This window comes from Anas platyrhynchos, chromosome Z (assembly GCF_047663525.1).
Source record: "Anas platyrhynchos isolate ZD024472 breed Pekin duck chromosome Z, IASCAAS_PekinDuck_T2T, whole genome shotgun sequence".
Lineage (NCBI taxonomy): Eukaryota > Metazoa > Chordata > Aves > Anseriformes > Anatidae > Anas > Anas platyrhynchos.
Genome location: NC_092621.1, coordinates 11,447,462 through 11,471,930, shown reverse-complemented (window position 1 = coordinate 11,471,930; position 24,469 = coordinate 11,447,462). Strand labels below are relative to the sequence as shown.

General features: G+C 42.5%; 1 protein-coding gene, 1 long non-coding RNA gene and 1 other non-coding gene across 5 annotated transcripts in view; all 3 read left to right on the top strand.

The window, feature by feature from the left end:
• The first annotated feature begins 47 nt into the window (after positions 1-47).
• Positions 48-8,033, top strand: LOC106019213 (uncharacterized). The gene is made up of 4 exons (XR_003493098.3): positions 48-290; positions 786-930; positions 2,338-2,567; positions 2,727-8,033. It is a non-coding gene; the product is annotated as an uncharacterized lncRNA (long non-coding RNA).
• Positions 8,034-10,616: 2,583 nt separating this feature from the next.
• The window catches only part of ZFR (zinc finger RNA binding protein), a 49,123-nt gene continuing 35,270 nt past the window's right edge, over positions 10,617-24,469 (top strand). For all 3 annotated transcript variants that reach the window (XR_005261611.2, XM_038170358.2, XM_038170357.2), the window contains exons 1-2: positions 10,617-10,774; positions 11,137-11,221. Coding sequence is in view for 2 of the 3 variants with exons in the window: in XM_038170358.2 (XP_038026286.1) it covers positions 10,738-10,774; positions 11,137-11,221 (122 nt within the window). In the remaining variant the exon portion in view is untranslated. The remainder of the gene's footprint in view (positions 10,775-11,136; positions 11,222-24,469) is intronic.
• On the top strand, positions 23,873-24,009 carry LOC113840423 (small nucleolar RNA SNORA66). The gene has a single exon (XR_003493252.2). It is a non-coding gene; the product is annotated as a small nucleolar RNA SNORA66 (small nucleolar RNA).

Here is a 24,469-nt window from a genome sequence, read left to right as displayed (position 1 = left end):
GCGTTACTGCCCCCCCCCCCCCCCCCCCCCCCTTGGTGTGAGGGGGGGGGAGGGAAGATGGCGGCTGCTGAGGGGCAATGGCGGGAAGGGGGGAGGGGGGGTGGAAATGGCCGCCTGCAGTGGCCGTTCCTCGAGCTCGCTGAGGCGACGGGAGGAAACGCGATGAAAGGGCGCCGCCGCCGCTCCTGCTTTGCATGCCGAAACCGCAGCGCCGGCCGTCACCTGAGGCGCTGTCCAGGAAAGCGCCGCTTCCCCTTTTTTCCCCTCCCTCTTCGTTTTCCTCCCTGCAGGTGTGTGGCGGAGGGTGGGGGCTGAGCCTCCTTGCCCCCCTCTCGGCGGCAAGCTCAGGGCTTCCCTCCTGGGGCCGCAGGTTCTCGGTGTCTGTGGTAAAAATCCGCTTTTGGAAAGCCCCCCCGTCTCTGTGGGGTGGGACACGACACCACAAAGCAAGCCAACCAACCCAAAAATCTGACCAAAAAGACCTTGAAAATATAATCTGGCATCCCCTGGTGGGTGTTCACGCCAAAGCACGCTGCATCTGAAGCGCCCTGCTGGTGCTCTCCTGTGTCAGTGCCTGAGAAAGAGCAGTAGGCTTAATTCACCTGAACACGTGTGTGAGTAGGTGCTGGGATAAGCCAAAATGATGCCTCGTTTTGGGGGGCTGTGCCCTTTTCCCCCGTCTTTGTTGGTGGAGAAGACTTCTTGCAGTGCAGCAGCCAGGTATGCTGTTGGAGCAGGAGCGGTTTCTCACAGTGTCTTTCTGTATTCCCTACGCTCTGTTTCAGTTTCTGGCCTTCCTTTGCGAATAAACTTGAGAGCAGCATGGGTTTGGACAGCATCTGTGAACACTTCAAAACATTTTGAGAAACAAGATGAGAAAGCTGCAGGCAGACCTCATCGCTCCCTACAACTACCTGGAAGGAGGTTGTGGTGAGGAGGGCGTTGGTTGCTTTTTCTCAGGTGACAAGTGATAGGACGCAAGAAAATGGCCTCAAGTTGCACCAGGGGGGGTTTAAATTGGAGATCAGGAAAAAAAAATGGAAAGTTTTACATTGGAACAGGCTGATGAGGGGAGTGGTAAAGTCTTCATCCCTGGAGATATTAAGAGTTGTGTCAGTGTGGCACTAATAGGCATGGTCATTATTTAATGGTGGGCTTGGTAGTGTTAGGTGATAGTTGGACTTGGTGATCCTTACAACCTGAATGACTCCAGGATTCTAGGAGTCCATGATGAGATTTATTACTGTTAAAATATTATTGCAATCAATGCAATTTCACGCGAAACTACCACAGCCTGTCATAGTTTGCTGATCCCTGTTAGCACCAGTTGGTCATGTAGTACTGTAAGCATGGCAGGATGACAGTACTTCAGATACTCACTGTCAGTTTACTTTAGTCCCTTTATCGTTATCTCTCAACCTGTGCTTTTGCTACCATGACAATGTGAGCTTTTCCAAAAAAAAAAAAAAAAAAGAGTGTAAACAATCAGAAATGGGAAGCGTGCTCTAGTCCCAGCCCTAGCTTCCAAGTAAGGCTGTTATGAATAAAGATGGCACAGGGTGCTATGTAATTTGCCCCTGCTGTTCCAAGAGCAGACGTCTCTTAATAAAGTTTTTAAAATCAAAAGTTTTAGTTAGGCTTTCTGGATTCCAAAGATCCCTGTTCATGAGACAGGGCCAGAAGGATAAATAAATTTCAAATGAGGATAATACCAAAAGTCAGCAATCCTAGACAGTGTTTCTGAAATACTTATTTAAAGGGAGGTTGAGAGATGAGGTTTCTAGAAGGAATCCATGAGGTTTTCATAGTTTTCACTATGAAGTGAGGTAAATAGGCGTTCAGTAGAGCCGTTTTGACTTTAGTAAGAGAAAAACAGGAAGTTAATACCAAAAATTAGAGGTGTGCTATTTTAACTAATTCTTGGAAATTCCCCGTTTCATAATGCTGTTACATGTCTTGCAAAACAAATAGAAAAATACACAGTTCTTACTACAAGCCTGACCTTTGGAAAATAAAATGATGTTTGTTTACCTAGAAGTAAAGTACAGTAAATCGCATGCATGTAAATATTAGTAATTATCACCACTGATCAAATATCAAGATTGTCAACCCATTTATTCATGGAAGATGAAAAAACGATCTCTCAGTACTTAATGCTTAACAGCAAGACTAAAGGCATTCCACACGAGATCGTCTCCATATAGAGAACATTAATGCAAAAAAATATTCTCAGACCATGACATAGCTATTGGCTTCAAGGCTTTTACTAACTTTCATATTAGAATAGTGATGCCAGTTCAGATCTTTGTAATCCCTATCTGCTTTGCTTTCTTATAGGTCAACACCTGGTATACAAAGAATGCAAAGGTTTTAGGAGCATCACATTCAGATCAGCAGTGCTTTATGCATTTTTAAGTGAGTCCCTCAGCCTTGAAATAAAACAAAATGACTGAAAAAAAAAAAGAGATTTTTCTGCTGGATCTTAATGAGTTAACCTCTTCCACCTGCAACATTTCCTCCAAAGCAAGCACCAAGTTTATTTTTATAGCTGAATTCCCAAATAACAGGTGAGTGAGGGGAAGGGAGTGTTTGCTGCATCTGAGGTTTTCATGTTATGTTCTTCTGTAATGATGGGTTTCTTTGAGAATTATTCTAGTAGTTAAGTTTAGTGGCTCTTTGAGCTTTTTGGTAAATTACCCTTACTGTATTTTGTTCTATTTAAAAAGATGAAAGAAGATACTAAGAAAAGATGCTGGCTTTTAAAATGTGGGGAAGGAGCCTTAATCTTTGCAAGGTAAATTTGTTCTGTTACCTTCTGAGTGAGTCATCTATCTACCAAAGGGGTATAGTTCACCTTCTAAGCTCTTGAAATAGTTTTTTGTAATGGATTTGTTCTCTCATCAGACACTTTCCTTCAGTAGCTGCCTTAAAAGGGCTTAAATTCTTCTAGTTACGGCCTGACTGCCTCATTTCATCTTACACATCTTCAGCTGAGAAAAGTGTTGAAGCATTAGCTTTTTCTCCAAAGAGGAATTATAGCATGGAGATTTGAACAGGAATGCTGAAAACTGCAAGCTCATACTTATGATCATGGAGCAATTATTAACCACAATAGTTGACTCTGCTACTTACAAATAGTAGAGTTGGTATGTGTGGTGCAATTGCCTAAACTAGGAAAATAAAACTAACATTCACATTTCAAAGAAAATGTACAGCATTGAAGAGGCTTTCAGGGTAGGGTGTAGTTCTATTACCTAAGCGTTCCTTAGGCTTCCAACCTCAGATGCTGTCGTGCTGGGGAAATCTGGTGTGCTAGCTCTAAGGAACAGTACGGAGCGTAGAGTGGAGTGGAGACACCATGGCTAGGCTCTGTGACCAGGTGGAGACTCAATTGTTCTTGTGCACACTGAGACTGGTAAGCTGCACTTTTTGCTACCCTGAGCCAACGACCTGTCATGTTTTGACAAATGCTGTAACCTAGTGTACTTTTCACAGAATCATAGAATCACAGAATCGTCTAGGTTAGAAGAGACCTCCAAGATCACTGAGTCCAACCTCTGACCTAACACTAACCAGTCCTCCACTAAACCATATCCCTAAGCTGTACATCTAAACATCTTTTACAGACTTCCAGGGATGGTGACTCAACCACTTCCCTGGGCAGCCCATTCCAATGCCTAACAACCCTTTCCGTAAAGAAGTTCTTCCTAATATCCAACCTAAACCTCCCCTGGCACAACTTTATCCCATTCCTCCCCATCCTGTCACCAGGCATGTGGGAGAATAGACCAATCCCCGTCTTGCTACAGCCTCCTTTAATGCACCTGTAGAGAGCGATAAGGTCGCCCCTGAGCCTCCTTTCCTCCAGGATGAACAAGCCCAGCTCCCTCAGCCGCTCCTCATAAGACTTGTTCTCCAGGCCCCTCACCAGCTTGGTCACACTTCTCTGGGCTCTCTCGAGCACCTCCATGTCCTTCTTGTAGCGACGGGCCCAAAACTGAACACAGTACTCGAGGTGCGGCCTCACCAGAGCCGAGTACAGGGGGACAATCACTTCCCTAGCCCTGCTGGCCACACTGCTTCTTGTACAAGCCAGGCTGCGGTTGGCCTTCTTGGCCACCTGAGCACCCTGCTGGCTCATATTCAGCTGACTATCAACCATCACTCCCAGGTCCTTCTCTGCCTGGCAGCTCTCCAACCACTCCTCTCCCAGCCTGTAGCTCTGCTTGGGGTTGCTGTGCCCCAGGTGGAGGACCCGGCACTTGGCCTTGTTGAACTTCATACAGCTGGCCTCAGCCCATGGGTCCAGCCTATCCAGATCCTCCTGCAGAGCCTTCCTACCCTCGAGCAGATCGACACACGCACCTAACTTGGTGTCATCTGCAAACTTACTGAGGGTGCACTCAATCCCTTCATCCACATCAATAAAGATATTAAAGAGGACTGGCCCCAGTACTGAGCCCTGGGGAACACCACTAGTGACTGGCCTCCACCTGGGTTTGACTCCGTTTACCACGACTCTTTGGGCCTGGCTACTCAGCTGGTTTCCAACCCAATGAAGCGTGCGCCAGTCCAAGCCATGAGCAACCAGTTTCTTGAGGAGAATGTTGTGGGAAACAGTGTCAAAGGCCTTACTGAAGTCAAGGCAGACCACATCTACAGCCTTTCCCTCATCCACCAAGCACGTCACTTTGTCATAGGAGGTCAGGTTCGTCAAGCAGGACCTGCCTTCCATAAACCCATGCTGACTGGGCCTGATAACCTGCTTGCCCTGGAAGTGCCGCTTGATGACACTCAATCTGCTCCATGAGCTTCCCTGGCACTGAGGTCAAACTGACAGGCCTGTTGTGCCCTGGGTCTACCCTCCGGCCCTTCTTGTAGCTGGGTGTCACGTTTGCTAGCTGCCAGTCGACTGGGACCTCCCCCGATAGCCAGGGCTGCTGATAAACGATTGTAAGTGGCTTGGCCAGCTCCTCCGCCAGTTTTCTCAGTACCCTTGGGTGGATCCCATCCGGCCCCATTGACTTGCCTATATCCAAGTGCTGTAGCAGGTTGCCAAACATTTCCTGGTGGATTATGAAGGCCACATTCTGCTCATTATAATATCATTATAATACCAAAACACACCTCCATCGCAAAAGCTACTTGCTTCCATGTGACCACCCCTCACTGAGCATGCGCTCTGTATTTCTCAGAGCCTATTACTTTAAATGGAGATGGAAGAACTTTTCACCAATCGTAATTAAGATATGCTTGACTAGAGTCACTCAACCTCCACCTAAAAAATAGAAAATAATGTAAATTGGCCTAAGAGAGAGGGTATGTGAGGGGAAGATACAACTGTCAGGGGAGATACCATCCCAAGAGAATACACCATCTGGAGGACTTCCTGACTCCTGGGATCAGTCGACGGGCTGAGTCTCTCTTCCCCCCTCCATTGGGATGCCTTTGGGTGAGATTTGAACATGTGGTTATACTGTGTGTCTCTTGTGGAAACTTAAAAATCTCTGTGGAGTCTTTTTGCCTTTTAATGCATTAATTTCCAGGCTGCGCACCTGTGTCACCTGTGTATTTCATGCATGCTAGCTTGCTTTTGCAGGCAGTCACTATTGCTGGCAATTCAAAGAACCCGTGTACCTGTTGCTGTAATAAATTGCACTTGAATGCGTTGTTCCTAGCCGTGATAGTTCTCATTAAATGCGACTAGAGTAAGGGTGGTTGTATGTTATTGGTGAATCCATGACTGTGGTAGTTCAGTGCTCTGAATCCGACTGGATCCCTAACAGTTCATGTGTTTTTGGTGAATCTGTGATTGTGATAGTTAGTACCTTGAATCCCACTGGACCCATAACCATTAATTGGCTACACCCCTTAATGCGACAGTATGAGACACATTTTGGGGAAGACAGAATGAGAGACAGCTCTTAAAATATTCAGTACTTAATAGTACAACAGGTGAGTGAAAAAATTGGAAGAGGAGTGGAAGGCTAGCTTCCACACAGACTTTTTTTTTTTTTTCTTTTAGCTTCAGGAAAGAAAAAGTGCATTGTTAGGCATTATTTTTCTTGTATACTGTAACTGGTTAATTTCCCCCATGTGTCTGATGTGTGATTTCAGTTTGCATTAACACTTACATATCTTCGTGTTATGGTTGAATGTTGGGACTTTTTTTTTTTCCTGTTGCAAGTAGGTATTATAAACATTGATAACTTTCACATATGATATAATAAATATTATTTATTTATTTTACTGACATATATGTTCTCATCACTGTTCAAGTTCTAAACCCTGTTGTTAAAATGTAATATTTTTTTACATTAATCACTTAAAGTCTTAGTGAAAACATCACTTTTTTGTCTTCTCTGCTTATAAAACATAATTTCACTTCAAAAGAATGTCAATACGGTGATAAACATCTGTATAGCTCTCTGAAATAATTTCCAGGTGAGAAGATAGTACTGGATTCCTTAAACTAATAGAAAAAAAAAATGCTCCTATTCAGGGCTTTTTCAAAGAGAGCACTAGATGTTAAATTACCTGTTCAGGAAATAAAAGTTGCAGTTTTTGTGAGCGTGTTCTGTACTTGCTGTGAGTAAAGCTTTAATCTGCTGCTACATCTGCCCTGCCCTCTGGTGGTCAAACAAGCCAGCTGAGAGCCTTCAGAGTAAGATTCAGAAATCTAGAGGTGTGTTTTGATTTGTTTTGTTTCTGTTTAAATTGCGGTCTTGGGGGCCTGTGGTAGTGGCAGGGACGTGCTTCTTTTAAAGTAGGATTGATGCCACTGCATGTTAAATTGTGGACTTTCTTCTTGCTGTATTTTGGTGATCTCCTTTCATATATATGAAATGAAGGTCAAAGATTTGTTTTTCTTAATGCTTGCTTGCCAGTTTTGTCTGGTATTTTTAGATGCACTGAGCTTTGGACAAATAGAGTAGCTGTACTGTTTAATCCCAGTTTGAAGTTTTGTCTCCATTGTAGATTTTCATTCTGGAAATTCTTGGCAGTTGTTCCATAACTTTAATAGGAACATAGATGGAGAATTGTTTTTTCCTATTTGGAAAAAAAATCTTTTGAATGTTTCACTAAAGCTTTTCTGCATTTCTCCCTCTGCCTCGTGATTTGCTGTTTATCACTCCATTTATTTTCCTCCCGGTCAAGGATATAGAAATAGGTAAAGTTCAAAATACCCTAAAGGACCTCATTAAATTTATTACTGCTTCATTTTGCAGTAAATCTGATATACATAAAACAAGATTGCATCTCTAAATGATAAACCATTGAGGTTTTCTTAAGTATAGACTATGAATCTGATCCTGCGAGCTAGCAGTAACATAAATAGATGTTATGTAATGGTTTACAAAGTCATCAAGAAGCATCAGGTTCTTATGAGGGAACTGCTCAGAGAAAGACTTCTACCACTCTTTTTTTTTTCCAAGAATATGGCAAGTCTTAAACTCTTTTTTTTTCATGCTTAATAAGTGTGGCTTCTCATAATGTGTTATATATCTTTTTCAAGTGATATATATACTAAAGATTCAATGTACAAAATTCAACTGGAAAAGTAATCTGAAACTTCTGCTGAAATTGCAGCTGAATCGAGCTGCCAAACAGGAGCTTATGCACAGACATATACAGTGCTGAAATCACAAGATGGAATATTTAGGTTAGACTCCTAGAAATCACTTGAATAAAAGAAACTATGAAACCTAAAATGCAAATGTATTATGAATAAAAAAGAGATTTATTTTTCTTCAGCTTTTGAAACCAAAGGTTTAACAGGGAGAAGATAGTCCACATTCATCAATCTAGAAGAAATAAGCAATTGCAAGCCTGACTATTTGCAAAATATAACTTTATTGGTACAATTTTAAAAGGTGTGTGAATATCTATGTGTGTATAGAGATGCATATATTTTTAATGAAATGTGTATTGTATACTTTATTTTTCAGTATATTGAGAGGTTTTAACTGAAAGAACTTGAAAGGCGGTGGAACAAATAAAACTTCAATTTCCTTTTTGTTGAAGTGCCATGATCCCATGGTCCAATTATGAACAATGTTTACTAAAACGAGGAGAGTATAGCTATCTCATTTATGTATCCTGAGTCCATTAAGGATATAGTGACAGAGGTCATGTCCTGTAAATTCTTCTATGAAGCATTTGTATAGAGCCTTCTCCTGAAGTACTCTGTTATTCAGTTGCAGGATTAGGACTTTTGTTTTTCTAAGCAACAGCAATAAAATGTCTTTACCCAATATCTGCTTTCTTCACAGAAAACCTTTTTTCTAAAAGTGCACAACAAAGGTTGGAAATTTATTCCTTTTCCCATGCAGGTTCATTTTCCTATTGTGCTTGATTAGGATAAGAAAGAACGAGAGGTACAGTGCTATGTACATTTCCTATGTGAAGCTAATAATAATGACCAATGAACTATGTTCAGTGAATTGGCAAGGATGCTTGGCTTCTTAAATGCCTGTGCTTCATATGTTGCTGTAATAATGTAAACTTAAGACGAGATTAATCCAGAAGTGCTGTTTTATGAGCCTTGGTTCGTTTATGAAAACTGCACGTCACAGTGCGAAGCACGCAAATGAGATGAAAGTATTTAAGGCTTCAAGTTTTGCTGTATTCAGAGTTTTGAGAAGCAGCCAATGCTCAGAGGGAAGCATTACTTAAAGGTGACATTGTCACTGCTGCTTTCCCAGAAAGCTGAATAGCTTGTTAGTAGCTTCTTTCACAAGTGTTTTCTCCTGTCCTGACAATAAAAGACCATCTACATATTTGTAACAATAATACCTCTTTTGGAGGTTGCAACTGCTCCAAAATCTGTTCTAGAACTTGCCCAAACAAATAGGTTGCCCTGTAAACCCCTGAGGTAAAACTGTCCGCCTGTAATGTTTGCTTCCACCCCCATTTCAGGGTCTTTCCAGCCAGAGGTGAATGTATCTTTGCTCTCAGGGCCTGAGAGCACTCCACTAATAACACTGTTATTCCAGTCTAACAATTTACTATTTGAATGCCCAATTTCATCGTCAAATCCCTTCCCAACAAGTTAGTCCCTGCCTTGGGTACATACGATAATTGCCCAGTGATCATTTTATCCCCTAGTCTCAGCTTGGTATCCCCCAAAAGTGGCACTGTTATCCCAGCCCCTTCTACCCCCATCACATTTAAGGTTTCATTAGTTAATTTAATCCCTGATATTTTACAAGCCAGTAATGACCTAACTGTAACAGGCATTGGGTTCAATGGGAAGGTTTGGGGGGGAAGGAGGGAGGCTGCAGTGGCAGCCCCTGTGAGAAAAATCCAGAAGCCTCCCCGTGGCAGATAAGGGACAATTTCATCCGGCCCCAAAGAGGCCCACTGCTGCTCAGAGCCAAGCCAAGAGCAACACAGTCCATGCCTCTGTGAGAACACATCCATGAAAACAACCAAACAAACATAAACCTGCTGCTCAACAGCAGCTGGGAGAGCGAGGAGTGAGAAACCTCCCCGCAGACACCAAGATCAGCACAGAAGTATGGGAAGGAGGTGCTCCAGATGCCGGAGATGAAGCACCCCTCTGGGGGGGCTACAGGGATAAGAAATGCTTATCACTGTAAGCATATCTTAATGCTACATTCCTTTCCTCTAAACAACGTAACTGCAAAAACAACATTTCTATTCCCACGCTAACAGGAACAGAACTGCACAGGTGCAGGTTCAGTCACCCAGAGCTAACTGCATGGCCTGCAGTATGCTGCCCAACAGTTTCTAGGAGCAATTTGGTGGACTGTTGCTGTGTGGAAACGTCTGATAAATGTGCCGTGTACATGTAAGTCTTTACCTTGCGTGCCAAATAAGCATAGGGAACTATGGGAATTTGTGGGCAAGCTGTGGTATGGTGGGGACAGGTCAGGCTAGGTGTGAACATGGCCTCAGTTGGGTGACAGATACTCTGCTTTTCTCTTGCGCAGTTGTGGTGGCGCACCACGGTGCACAGGTGAATTTGGAGCTCAGTCATGGTAAATGGAGCCAACTGTAGGTTTTGTGGCGAGCTCTGCGTGAACGCAACTGTTTGTGCTGTCTTCTGGCTGCGTGGCCTTGTGAGCGCGGTAGCTGGGTGCTTGGTGTGCGTGTCAGGGTTGGGGTGGGAAGGTGCTGGGGTGCCACAGCCGCCGGCACCCACACCTCTGGTAGGTGTGTGGGGACAGGAATGGCGTGGGGCACAGGTGGTGGGCACCCCTTGTGTTACTGGCTGCTGCGTGTGCTCCCTGCGTAGGCAGGAATGGGAAATCAGCCCTATACTTTGCCATATAAGCTCACGGGTACGCCCGTGGTGCGGCTATGGGGGCACACACAGAGTAATGGAGGGAGCGAGGCGGTACACGCACTGCTCCCTCACGCCTGGGCCTCACACAGAAGAACTACATCTCCCAGCAGCCCTTTGCACATCCCGCGCACGCGCACCCTGCGGGGGCCCGGCTCTCCGAGCTGCGGCGGCGCTCACGGCGCGGGCGGGCGGACTACAACTCCCAGCGCCCCCCGCGCGCGTCTTCTGGGTGCGCACGGCGCCGGCCCGGCCGCACTCCGCCGTTGTCGCCGTAGGTGGGTGGGAGGGAGGGAGGCAGCGAGCGCGGCGCTGAGGAGGAGGAGGCGGAGGTGGTGGAGGAGGAGGAGGAGGAGGAGGCGGCGGGAGGGGGGGGGGGTGAGAGTTGAGAGTTCAGACGCCGCCGCTGCCGCCGCCAGCTCGGACTCATGATTCCCATATGCCCGGTAGTTTCGTTCACCTATGGTGAGTAACGGCTCTGGGGGGGAGGGGGGGGTTATGGGGGCGGGGGGGGCGTTATGGGGGCGGCCGTGAGGGGAGCGGGGAAGGGGTGAGGGGGAGGGGATGCAGTGGGGGGGGGGGGGAGGGGAGGGGGGAGGTTGTGAGGGGAAGGGATGAGGGGGAGGGGATGGGGGGGGGGTGCTGAGGTGCCTCGGCTGACCGGGCTCGTTCTGTCCCCTGTCCGTCTGTCTGTCTGTCCCCTTCTTCCCCTCACCCCCTCCTCCTCCTCCTCCTCCACCTCTTCCCCCCCCACCCCCTCTCCACCCTCCCCTACTCCTGTCATGGCCCCGACCGCCGCCTCCTGTCGGTTACCGCCGCCGCCGCAGTGCCCGGCCGGCTGGGAGAAGATGCCAAAATGGCCACCGGCAACTACTTTGGGTTCACCCATAGCGGGGCTGCTGCTCAGTACAGGTAACCGCCGATGCGCTTCACTCTTTTCCCCGCCCCGCCCTCCTTCCCCTCCGCCCGGGCCCGCAGCCCCCTTCTCCCCCTGCTCCCTCCCTTCCCGGGCCCGCAGCCTCCCCCTCCTCCCCGCACCCCCCTTCCTGAGGGGAGCCTGGGGCTCGCTGCCCCCCCTTTTGGGGGCCTCCTCCGCACCCCGACCCCGTCCCCGTCCCCGTCCCCCCCCCCGGGTGGTGGTGCCAGGGACCCTTCTGCTCGCCTTGCCCCGCCCGAGGGTGTGTTTTGCTTATCCTGCTGCCACCCGCGTCCCCCGTGGTGTGAGGGTGGGGAGGTGGAGCTGGGCACCACGGAGGGAGGAGGAGGAGGAGGATCAGCGGCAGCATCAGGTCCCGAGGCCCTTAACGTTAAAATGGCCACTTGCAGTCAACAACACCAGCGAATTACCGCCTGCCGCCCCCGGGCCCATCTCCTTCAGCTGCAGGGAGGACGGGGTTTGCCCCCCCCCCCCCCTCCCGTGTCTTTGCCCCCACCTCTGTCAGCGTGGGAGGACAGAATCCTTTAAAATTACACCACCCCAGCTGGTGGGAGACTGGATGGATAGGGCAAGAGCTGAAGCTCGGGGAAATACAGGGGATTGTCTCGTTTCGCTGAAGCGATGTTGTAATTAATGCTTGCCTGAGAAAATAGGGAATGTACTTTCATGGCCAAGCAAGCACCTTTTTAAAAAGATTTCCTTACTTGGTTATCTAGGACCAGGGGAAAGTCTTGGAGTGGAGCTCAGGGACCTGAAACTGTACCTCTTTTATGTAATGCATGACGTACTCCCTTAAATCTTGGTATCTTTGTGCATCAAAGACTGTGTATCAGAGTTGAAAAACAAAAAAGTGATAATTGGTAGCATCTATTGTCTCTTTCTGAAATGAACGCTCTTAATTTGGCAACAACAGAAAGCAAATTATATAACCAGAAACATCTTTACATTTTTGATTTGTATTGGAGTAGTACCTTGAAGCCAACATTTGAATCCCCATTATTTGTTTAATACATCTCTAATAAAGATCTAAACACCTAAGTCTTAACTAATGGAAAAAATGTAGTAATAAAGCAAATATATCAGAGGTTATTAACAAACAAATGCAAATGTTAACAAGCTAATGTAATTACTGTTAAAAACCATTGTTAACAAGCAAATCAAACTTGCGTACCTGGTGTAGTTTCAGGAGAGTACGGTTTTATGGAGGTCTTGCAATGATGCTAAAGTCGGTGCATCTATTCTTTCCTGGAAATAGATATAAAATATGTTTGTTTTCATTTATCTTCAGTGTTAAAGGAAGGGATTAAAATTAGCACATCTACTAGTTCTTTTAAGATGAGGTGCTCATGGTGTATTTATGTGTTACTTGACAGTTATGGTGAAATTTGAAACTGGGTTCTCATGGGTTGTAGAACAGTTTTTAAATAGCATAGTGGATTTTTTTTTATTTTTATTTCTTTTTAAGAAATGATCTTAATGAATGATTCTTAATGAATAATAAACTATGAGGTCCATATGACTGCAGTTATGGAGATGAATTTTTAAAATTATTTTTCCTTTTGTTGTGAAGCTGAGGGGGTAGGTATATAGTCTTAAGAACCTGAACCGCTCAGTTGAACTTTCCTTTTGCATTACAATATTAGAGTGTGTAATTGGAATAAAGTTCAAGTTCAAAACTGTTTTCATAGTTAATCATAAATGCATTCTTGAGAAAATGGAAAAACTGATCAAAAGATGGTTTTTTCCCTTTCCTACCACAAGTATATCAGTAAGACTTTGTGTCCTATAAATGGTTTGAATGTGTACTGTGTCTGAAAGTGATGAGACACAGCAACCAGTATTAAAGCAGTCCTTTCTAAAGAGAGAAATAGAATACTTTGATCAAAAACCACAGAAATCACTTGGAGCAGCTGAAAGGGGGTCTTACATTCATAAAGCAGATTTGACAGGTCCTTAGTGGCTTATTTACTGAGTGCTACAAAATGTATATTCTACTCTAGTATGTTTTAGATAGAGATAGAGGCCATCAGGGAAAGATAATTGAAGATGTAATATTGCAAAATGCTCTTTCAGCTTGTTACCAGTATTCAAAGTATCACAATATATAAAAATACTAAAATTCCTGCCTCATCAGAAACCAGGATTGTAGAGAATACGGATGAATGTTTATCTGCTAGCTAACACACAGGTGGGTCTCATAAATCCACAGAAGACTTCTGGCCACAAAACTAGTCTGTGGATTTAAAAAAAGTTGATCAAAATAACAGGTAGTTTAGGAGGGAAAAACAGACACTTGCAACTGCAGATTTTTTTTTATTATTATTATTCTTTTTTGTTACAAGCCAGTTACAAGTTGTCCTAGGTCTGACCCTTCCCAGCTCGTGCTGCACCCCCAGCCTGCCCGTTGGCAGGACAGAGTGAGAAGCTGAAATGTCCTCGGTGTAAGCACTGCTCTGCAACAATTAAAACATAAGCATGTTATTAGCACTCTTCTCATACTACGCCAAAACATAGCATCCTACCAGCTACTAGGAGGAAAATTAACTCTGTTCTAACTGAAACCAGGACATAAGTTTTACTGCTCTGGGTTTTATAGAAAGTAACAGGAATGTTCATAATAAACATGATTAGTCACATTTTTGGTTTCTCTCTTGACAAAATGGCTGTCAAAAATTCTGGTGCATTGGGAGGACTTCAGGATACAACTTTAAAAGGAATATCAGTGCTTCTTTATGATGATTTGTAGAATCTTGTTCAGCACTTCAGCTAAGTGCAAAAAAGTCTTTTCAGTTCTTTGTAGAATATAGGCCTTGCTTGGAATATCTCAAAGTGCAAAACCGTTAAATTTTCAGTTGAAAACATGCAGATGGGAATAAAAAGAACTTTGCATCAGAAAGTAGAGGGTCTAAGTAGTTTCTGAGATACAATTTCAGAGGAGAAAATCTGACATACTTATTGATAGTTGAAAGGTGTTTGCAGCAGAGGTTTTCTGTACTTAATTGCAGGCTCATAGATGACCAGTATGAAGCCTGTTGGAATTCTTTTTTCTCAAAATGTTAAGTCTGATTCACATTAATGGTAGTGAAGACACAACATATTAAAAGCGCTGGGCTCAAGGAGGTGGCTTCTTAAAGTCAAGAAATGAAAAGATGATGAAGCTATTATTGACATAGAAATCACTGCATGTCTTCCTGTGATTCTGGGTTGTTTGTGGCCATGGTGGATCATTTAAATATTGTCTCATCCTTCGTGTGCTGAGTGAATGATCAATAGCTGCACACACGTTAGATCTTGGGTTTGGGAGATTCATGAGCAGAGTGTTCAGGAGTTGATAACATGTTTACTGTTGTGACATGTAAGCAGTATAGCTTCTGAATTGGCTAGATAAGAAAGGGAATAGATGTCTTTTTTATTTGTTCATAAATATTAGTTTTCATAAAGTACATCTGAAATCTTACCTCATTTCATACTTAATCAAAGGCAGCAAAAGAGCTAAGTGCCCTTTAAACCTATAAATAATGGATTAGAAGCATTCTTGTTCCTTTCAATGTTGTTACTGCATAAAATTTCCTGCTGCCCGCTTCATTTAGAATTCTTCTGTGAACTGCACAGTAATAATATCATGACTTAATGAGAGAAGAATCAGATTATGCAAATACCCATACAGGAAATTTCTCTGAATATTGGAATAGCTTTACAATTTGTACTTTCTGCTAATGGTGGTTTTAGGACCTAAAGTTATAAATCCGCGTGCAGTGCAAAACTCATCTGTTACTTTTTTCAGTATCTGTTCTAATCTATTTAGGAGTCTGAAATAAATGTGTAATTTGGTGATACCACTATTCTTTTCTTGTGTGTGTGCACATTGTAGCTCACATGAGCCACTGTGTGTCTTCGGTTTGAAATGAAGAGCTTAGTATTGGCTTGTCTTTCACATGTAAAAAAAAAAAACAAGGCATTCTTATTTTGTTGCTGCAGAGTCATTGTTACGCTTTTATTTTAAAGTTGGCTGATTTAAAATATGGGGATGCTGGTGGAAAGATGAGAGCATTGAGAAACATTTGGATAGAGAAGTGAGCTTTTCTTTGCTTGCAAATGTAATGGTCTCATTTAATCAACCTCGTGTTAAAATTTTGGTTTCAAGAAGATAGAGTAACTATTTGAATTTCACCTTAGTGATGTTCTTACCAAAGCTTTGCTGTAATGAGACAGGTCATAGGTGGGAGACCCTTGGGTAGTTAGGAGTGATTTGTTAACTTTGAATTTCTCTCAAGTAGCGTGAATATTATACATTCAATATTGCAAGGTGTAACACATAAGGGCAAAGGAAGCTGCTTGGGTCCAGAGCAAATCATGATGCTTGTGAGTTTAGGTTAACATGCAGTCTTCTAGGCAGCCATATGGAAGTGAATTCTTATAGTTTTAGCTTGTGTGGCATTCAGGTGCTGTGCTTAAAATGAATGGGGAACAAAAGTAATCATAATTTTATCACAGGATGAACCTACTTATATCAGATTGTAAAAATTGTAAATGCTTTCTATCTGTGAATTTTACGACCCTTGCTGCTCTGAGTTGCATCACATCTTAAAGGATGTGCATTTTTAGCGAAATGAACTTCTTGATATGATCAAGGTGCCTATATTGCTGATTCTTATTTGCTCAATCTATGGTAGTCTTAAGCAATGTCTCAAACCTGCTGTTCCATTTTGCTTAATGTACACAAGAAGTGTCCAATAAGCTACTGCTGTTTATGCAAAGATTTTGGTAGACTTGTTTCCAAACCAGTGAAGTGCCACCCTCAAGTGAGATGTGCCAACATTACTAAGGCAATATGGAGCTCTGGGTCTGTTAGTGTGGGCTGTGTGCCACTTCTGCAGTTGACTATTGACAGGGAGGTGGTGGTGCTTGGGGAGGAAAGATGCCTCAGTAATAAGAGAAAACTTTGTCGTTTATAAGAGTGAAGTCTGCCAATGAAGTGAAATTTGCAAAAGGCTTGTGACTTCAAGAACCAAGATCTTGGGGAAACTTTTCAGTTAATTCTAAAGTCTTTTGCAGTTGTAACCTCAAAATTGATTGTAACTCTGAGGTGTTAAATTATTTGTAAAGTTTGTCTTTTACCAGGTAGGGTGAAGTGCAGTTGCATTATTGGTACCTAGAAAAGCAAAGTAGCAGCTAAAGGCAGGAAATACAGAGTGCTTTGAGAATTGAATACATTTTTCCATACTATTGAAGTTTCTATCATCTGCTAGAGAATTTGCCAATTTTAGTGTGTTTTTTTTTTTTTTCTGACAGGGAAAATGTTAGTAGTTGGTATTTTTTCAGGCAGATGTGACATCTTGAGCTCAGTTCTTCTTGTGTTGTGCTATCATTGTGAACGTGGCTGTTAACTAGATGTTAACTAGTAATGTTTTGATAATGAAGAAAGCAATATAGGGATGAGCCGTCTGTTGTGTGCAACTGAGTATGGGGGTGGTAGATACAGAGTGTATATTGCATCACTGTTGTAGATGCTTGCAGCTATGGTCAGAGGTACAGAGAGAAGAAACATTATCTGATTTGATTGGCTTAAGAAGGTGGTGAGAATGAGTGTGAAGATTAAATGGTAAAGGTATATTAAAAACATGAGCATATTCATCTTTGAGATGAATTATTGATAGCATATGATTTAGCTATGCAGTTGCAGTCGGTACTTTTTGTAATAGAATGATACAAAGATGTTTTTAGAAACAAGGAAGAGGAAGAGAAAGTTAAAATTGCTATAAGGAAATGCCTTCTTCAGGTCATGTGTAGTTGGACTGTAGAATGCATTACCAGAAGCTGCTAAAATTTAACAGGATTCAAGAGAGTTTTACACTTACATACCTTCAGGTCTCCATTTGGATTCTTTGTGAATTGCATTACAATCAATATTCTGTTAACAGAATTGTGATAATAAAAGTAATAAATTTTGTTGAAGTAATAAAAAATTATATTAAATCTTCATTAAAGTTTGATGTTTACATCAAACTGTGACAGGCTGTAGAAAAACAGAAGTCTCTTCTAAAATACAAACTAACTTACTGTAACTGAATATCTTATTTCAGCATTTTATGCTGTTTATCATTCAGGAGAAAAATGTTTAGTATTTTTCACTCTGCCCAAGTTTCATTAACACGTGTGAAACTTCATCTGACCAGTTAATTCAGTAGTGCCACTTTATCCATTTCTCTGTAGAAGCAGCAGGTTGTAGCGCTTCATTCAGTTTTTGCAAAGTTAGGTTGTACTCATTTCAATCTTGATGTCATTGAAAGAAAAAACTGCAGAATTATATTTTTAGGCAGACATTTTCTATTCTGCTATTGATAGAATAGTCTATGAAACTTTGAAAAATCCCACAGTTGGGTCTCAATAAGTACAGTTTCCTTAATATTAAAATATTTGAAGAGGTTGGAATTTTCGAGAAATAAAGCTTATTTTTCGTCTTAAGTTCTAGATATTATTTTTCAACGATCCTGGGAATCTGGAGAGGTCCCGGTAGACTGGAAGCTGGCAAATGTTGTGCCGATTTTCAAGAAGGGTCAGAAAGAAGACCCTAGCAATTACAGGCCTGTCAGTCTCGCGTCAGTGCCTGGTAAAATCATGGAGAAGATGGTTCTCGAACTTATTGAGGCGCACCTGGGGGACAAAGCAGTCATTGGTCCCAGCCAGCATGGGTTTGTGAAGGGTAGGTCCTGCCTAACTAACCTGATTTCCTTTTATGATAAGATCACCCGTATGGTGGACCAAGGGAAACCAGCTGATGTGATTTTTTTGGACTTCAGCAAGGCTTTTGACACGGTTTCCCATAGGATCCTACTGGACAAAATGTCCACCATACAGCTAAATAAAAACATCATACGATGGGTGAGCAATTGGCTAACGGGCAGGGCCCAAAGGGTTATGGTAAATGGGGCTGCGTCAGGCTGGCGGGCGGTCACCAGTGGGGTCCCTCAAGGCTCCATTTTAGGGCCGGTACTTTTCAATATTTTTATAAACGATCTGGATGTAGGAATAGAAGGTATTTTGAGCAAGTTTGCTGATGACACCAAACTTGGAGGAGTTGTGGACTCTGTTGAGGGTGGAAAGGCCTTGCAGAGGGATCTGGATAGGTTGGAGAGCTGGGCGATCACCAACCGCATGAAGTTCAATAAGAGCAAGTGCCGGGTCCTGCACCTGGGACGGGGAAACCCTGGCTGCACGTACAGACTGGGTGATGAGACGCTGGAGAGCAGCCTAGAAGAGAGGGATCTGGGGGTCGTGGTAGACAGCAAGTTGAATATGAGCCAGCAGTGTGCCCTGGCAGCCAGGAGGGCCAACCGTGTCCTGGGGTGCATCAAGCACGGCATCGCTAGTAGGTCAAGGGAGGTGATTGTCCCGCTCTACTCTGCGCTGGTGCGGCCTCACCTTGAGTACTGCGTGCAGTTCTGGGCACCACAGTATAAAAAGGACATGAAACTGTTGGAGAGTGTCCAGAGGAGGGCTACGAAGATGGTGAAAGGCCTGGAGGGGAAGACGTACGAGGAACGGCTGAGGGCACTGGGCCTGTTCAGCCTGGAGAAGAGGAGGCTGAGGGGAGACCTCATCACAGTCTACAACTTCCTCGTAAGGGGGTGTCGAGAGGCAGGAGACCTTTTCTCCATTAACACCAGCGACAGGACCCGCGGGAACGGGGTTAAGCTGAGGCAGGGGAAATTTAGGCTTGACATCAGGAGGGGGTTCTTCACAGAGAGGGTGGTTGCACACTGGAACAGGCTCCCCAGGGAAGTGGTCACTGCACCGAGCCTGTCTGAATTTAAGAAGAGATTGGACTGTGCACTTAGTCACATGGTCTGAACTTTTGGGTAGACCTGTGTGGTGTCAAGAGTTGGACTTGATGATCCTTAAGGGTCCCTTCCAACTCAGGATATTCTGTGATTCTATGATTCTATGATATTTGTATTTTTAAAATTATGTTTGAGTAGTTCAAATGTTGTGCTAAGATGTCATGTAAATCACTTATTTAAATGAAAAAATACGGAATAAACATAGTAAAGTTGTTTGTGAGGAAGCTGGTAATTTGGGTTGAGACAATTGGTTTTAGACTTACTCTAAAATCTCTGTCCAAATAGCACTCTTCAGAATGCTAAAAATGAAAATACAAGAATGTCCTTTGCCTCTAGGAAGAGTTTACAATGCTCTAAACCAAGCTGGAATAGCAGCAGAGTTAAAATTCTTGTATTGGTTGTTCGTACACATGCACAGGAGATCAGCATTTTTATATTCTATGGTCTTATGTGCATGTGAGCTGTAATTCATTTTTAAGTTAAATAAGTTTGTGTGGTGAAACACAAGGCTTATAGGGAGCCTTTTTTTGTAATATCCTTTCTGTTACCTTTCACATGCTGCATACCCTGTGTAGAAATTCTGTGTTCTTTTGAAAGTTAATTCCTCTGGCAATAATAGCAAAAGATTCCATATTAAGTTTCTTAATGCATGGTTTACTCCACAGACATCCTAATGAGGAAAATAAAGTATCTTATAATCTCAAGTCTCCTGAAGTTATCTGGTAAAATAGACAGCATTATATCCACGTGTTACATTTGCTTGATATTAATAAAAAAAAGAAAGCATTAAATAAATAAAGCTTTCTACTTTCAGTGTAATTTTTTAGCAAAGCCTCAATTATTTTTAATAGAGAAGGCCAATATCTGGAAAAGGGCAAGAGCAAATTGTACTCCAGAAGAGGATTTAATATTTGTTTCTTAAATGTAAGTGCTCTTAATTCTCTGTCATTGTTAGGCAGATAAATCACAGGAAATCCAAGCCTTCCATCAGTGTTCATTTACAAAAGTAACTAACAAGAGGGGGGGGTCTGCTGTATTAGATCTAACAGTTAAAAGTTCCCATCTAAGCTTGTTTTTTTGTGGAAGGATACTACTCACTTGCAAATCTTTATTATATAGCTATTTAAAGTAGATCAACTTTTATTATTTTGGAACTGGACAATAGTGTTTTGCTAAGTGGACACCAATTCTTCATTAATTGCTACTGATCAGCAACATCTTCTTCCTGGCTAGTTTCTGATCTAAAATAATTTGAAGTGTTCTACCATCATGTGGAGAAAGAAATAAGGACTTTCAAAATGGAGAAAAAAAAAAACACACTTCTAGAGACCATATTTCTTCTTCTGTATCAAAAACACTGCTGCAGTTTCCTTGGTGAAGATTTTTGTGCAGCACGGAAGAGTCTTTGAATCGTTTCTTGAATATTTTTTTTTTTTTGAAAAGGGGAATAAAACTACCCAACAGAACAGCGGATTTCAGGAGTTTGTTCTCAGAATGTGAGCCTTCTGTTGGTGGTGTTTTAATTCAACTTAACCAAATGTAAGTGTTCAGGCAGGAATTTTCTACCTACAAGCACACTTATTTATTTATATTTAAAAAAACATATATCTTTTTAAGCTATACTGTAGCTTAGCAGATTTCACAGTCTAGAATTGGGCCCTCATAACTCTTCAATGCTTATGTGTTTTGGAGTGGGTCCAGTCTTGTTTAACGTCTTCCTTCCCAATCTGGACAATGGGGTAGAGTACATCCTCAGTAAATGTGCAGGGGATACAAACTGGAGGAGTGGTCTGCTCACCAGAGGACCATGCAGCCATCCAGAGGGACCTCAACAGCCTGGAGATGTGGGCTGACAAGGATTTGATGGAGTTCAACAAGGAGAATCACAAAGTCCTGCTGGGGGGCAGTTTTGCAGAATAGGACCTAGGGGTCCTGGTTGACATGAGTCAGCAGCATGAGTTGAACATGAGTTAGCAATGTGCCCTTGCTGTGAAGAAGGCTAATGGAGTTCTTGGCTGCATTAGGCAAAGTCTTGCTAGCAAGTCAGGAGAAGATGATCCTTCCCCTTTATTTAGTTTTGGTGTGGCTACACCTTGAGTACTGTGCCTGGCTGGTTCTTCACTCCTCAGTACGTGAGAGGCATGGACATACTGAAAAGAGCCCAACTGAGAGCAACCTTGGTGGGCCACCAAGATGAAGGAGGTTCCCTCTGAGCATCAGAAAGCACTTCTCTGCAGTGCGGGTGACAGCTCTGGCACAGGTTGCCCAGAGAGGTTGTAGAGTTTCTCTCTTTGGTGGTCTTCACATTTGGACAGCTGGGCATCCTGCTCTTGGTGTCCCAGCAGGGGTTTGGAACCCATGTCCTCCAGAGGTCCCTTCCAACCTCAGCCTTTCTGGGATTCTTAAAATTTTAACATGGAAAAGTTTTCTATGTTATGCAGGTTGAGAATCAAAGATCTGGGTATACACAATACCAAATGCTGATACTAACACTGCAGCTGCAGTCATGGTCTTAAGTCCAGCTTGCAAAGTATAAAAGCAAAACATGCATCTATCTTGGGAAAACTTTCTTTGACTTCGTGAAAGAAGTTCATACAGCAATGTGGACAAGGCTAACTTCTGCAGTGGCCTTAGCTCTGGGATGGATTTTTGCAAGATTGCAGGACAGTGCATCCCTTTACCCCTCAGAATATCAAGTTGATACGGGATTGGAGTTTTATGTGGAAAAAGATGTGTGGTCACAGCTCACTGCAGAGTCTTATCTACGAGGTCTAATGTCATAGTGGTATTTCATATGTGGTACTTTTTCCCTGATACTAACACATCAGAAAGATTTTATTAGTATTTTCCAACATTAATGCCAGTAGAAACTAGTATAGATGTTCTTCAAAGATTGAGTCAATGATTTTTTTTTCATACAAAAAATACTTTTCTCACTCACTGTAGTTCAATAATTATGAATATAGATTTCATTCTCAATCTCAAGGTTTCTTAGGTATGTTATGGAAGATAAGAGCAAACTAGGTATAGTGTGGGGTGTAAAATTTGAAAAGAAGCAGGTTTATTTGGCAGTAATGAGCAAAGAGCATGGGGAAATACAAATATGCATAGTAGCAGTTTAGGGCAGGAAGGGAAAGACAGTAAATTCAGTATGTTGCTGGAAATGACATATTAAAGTTGACTGAAATTGACTGGAGCAGATGACTTTAGCGCTAAGTGTAGACTGTAAACTGGCTGTGGCTGGGATAGTGAAAATAAAGTGAAATCTGAACTGGAAGATTCTTACTGATTAATGTGCATTGTTCCTAGAAAAGAGAAATGGAAGTGAGCTTGGTGGGGAAGCACTGTTGCTGTTACAGTCAACTAAAGAAATAGGTTGGCATGAATTGAAAATACATTTTGAATTAAAATTCCTTTAAAATTCTTTAAAGTCCTTTACTAATAACTTAAAGAATTATGTTTATTTTGATTTTGTTCTTAGAGTAAGATAAAACACTGTAAGAATTGTAATATGAAGTTACCTTGAATTGAGTGGCCACAAGCTGGATTTACTTTAAGTAAATGTTCATCTAACACTCCTTTGCTTTCCTGGAAATAATCAGAAATTGACTAGAGAAAACCCTGAGAAACATAATTTAACTTCAAAAATAGCTGTGCTTTGAGTGTAGAATTAGCAGAGATGATTTCCGAAGGTTTGTTTCAATCTGAATTATTTAGTGTTTTTAAGCTTTGTCCATTTAGTGAAGTCAGTTGGTCTCAGTGAAACTCCAAATTCAGAGATGCTTATAAGGACGTGAGAATTTATTTTGGTCAAGGAAAGATTTGACCTGCACAGAAAACTGGCTAGGTTAACAGAGCATTGAATTTGTTTGTGTTAGCTGTGCTGCAGTAATTGTGTGCATGTTCTTAGCCCATAGAACATACGGAGGAATTTAGTTCAACTTTTTCCCACTGTGTTGGATGATTAAGCTAAACTGAATTACTTTCTTTGTTGTATTGAAGAACACGCACGTGTTTTGTTACCATAGCTCAGCTGGCATATTCATTGTTGGCTCTAATAACTTGATCACATGCCCAAGTCTTTGGGTCTTGTTTATTGGGACTAAGTTGAAATACTTGATGAGGTGCAGTATGGAAAACTATTACTTAATGTAGAGATTAATAAAATAATTGTAGAGACGTGCTGGTAGGGGTGGTTATTAGAAGAGTGATTGTCAAATAGGAATAATTACACTGGAGTTATCCACGGTTTGGTTGATTGTTATTTAGTATTTACTTCAGTATGGCATGTCATCTTAGAGTTTGACGTGAGGAAAGTAATGTCAATACATGGGTAGCTTTACAAGAAGCTTGTTTGAGAAAGCCAGACTGGAAAGAAAGCACTGGGTAGCAAGCACAGCTGAACCGTCATCTGAATTGATGCCATCCATAGCCACAAAAGATGAGTAGGTAGTAAATAGGTGCAAAGATGCATTGCAAGAAAGACAGGTAGAACAGGGGGTCTGACCAAATAGTCTGAGAGGAGTTAAGTTGTTGACGCTTGTCCCTGAACAAGGATAAAACCTCTTGTAAGTCAAGTGACAAAGTTGCCACAAAAATCTTTAAATACAGGTATAATTACATGGAAGAGTCTGGTCATCTTAAATGTTAAAAGGTTTTCAGTATGGACCTGAGGAGAAAAAGGAAGCTTGTACATTTGGAAACGATTGTGTGAACTTCTGTAATGATGAGTAGTTCTTTCAAAAAGGAAGAAGCAGCCAGTTCTAGAATATTTTTCTTGTAATCTTGCAAACTCGATCACTAGCTCTGCATGTTGTTGCAGAAGCGAGGGGAACAGGTTTGCTAAAGTAAAAATGGTGATAGAACTGTACTGGCCTTAGAAATCAAATGATTGGGGCTGTTAATTCTATACCATGATAAGGAAATTTAATACAAAACATAACAAAGAAGTGAGACTGAGTAGAATCTTGTTAATATTACCATCACAATCTCTTTACACTGTTGAATACAGAAAACTGTCAGGTAGCTTTAATCATGTATTTCTGAGAATAAAAGCATTTTCTTTGATAAACTGGCTGATAGTGTTACCACATAATGTGGTGTGAGCACTGTAGTGCTGTTACTAGGACAAGGGGGATTGGCCTCGACTTGCACCAGGGGAGGTTCAGGTTGGAAATGAGGAGCCATTTCTGCTCAGAAAGAGCAGCCAGGCACTGGGACGGGTTGCCCAGGGAGGTGGTGGCGTCACCGTCCCTGGGGGTGTTCAGGGAAAGCTTGGACGTGGTGACTGGGGACATGTGGGTGACATTGGGGGTAGGGAGATGGTGGGACCAGATGGTCTTGGAGGTCTTTTCGAACCCTAATGGTTCGAAATTCTGTGAC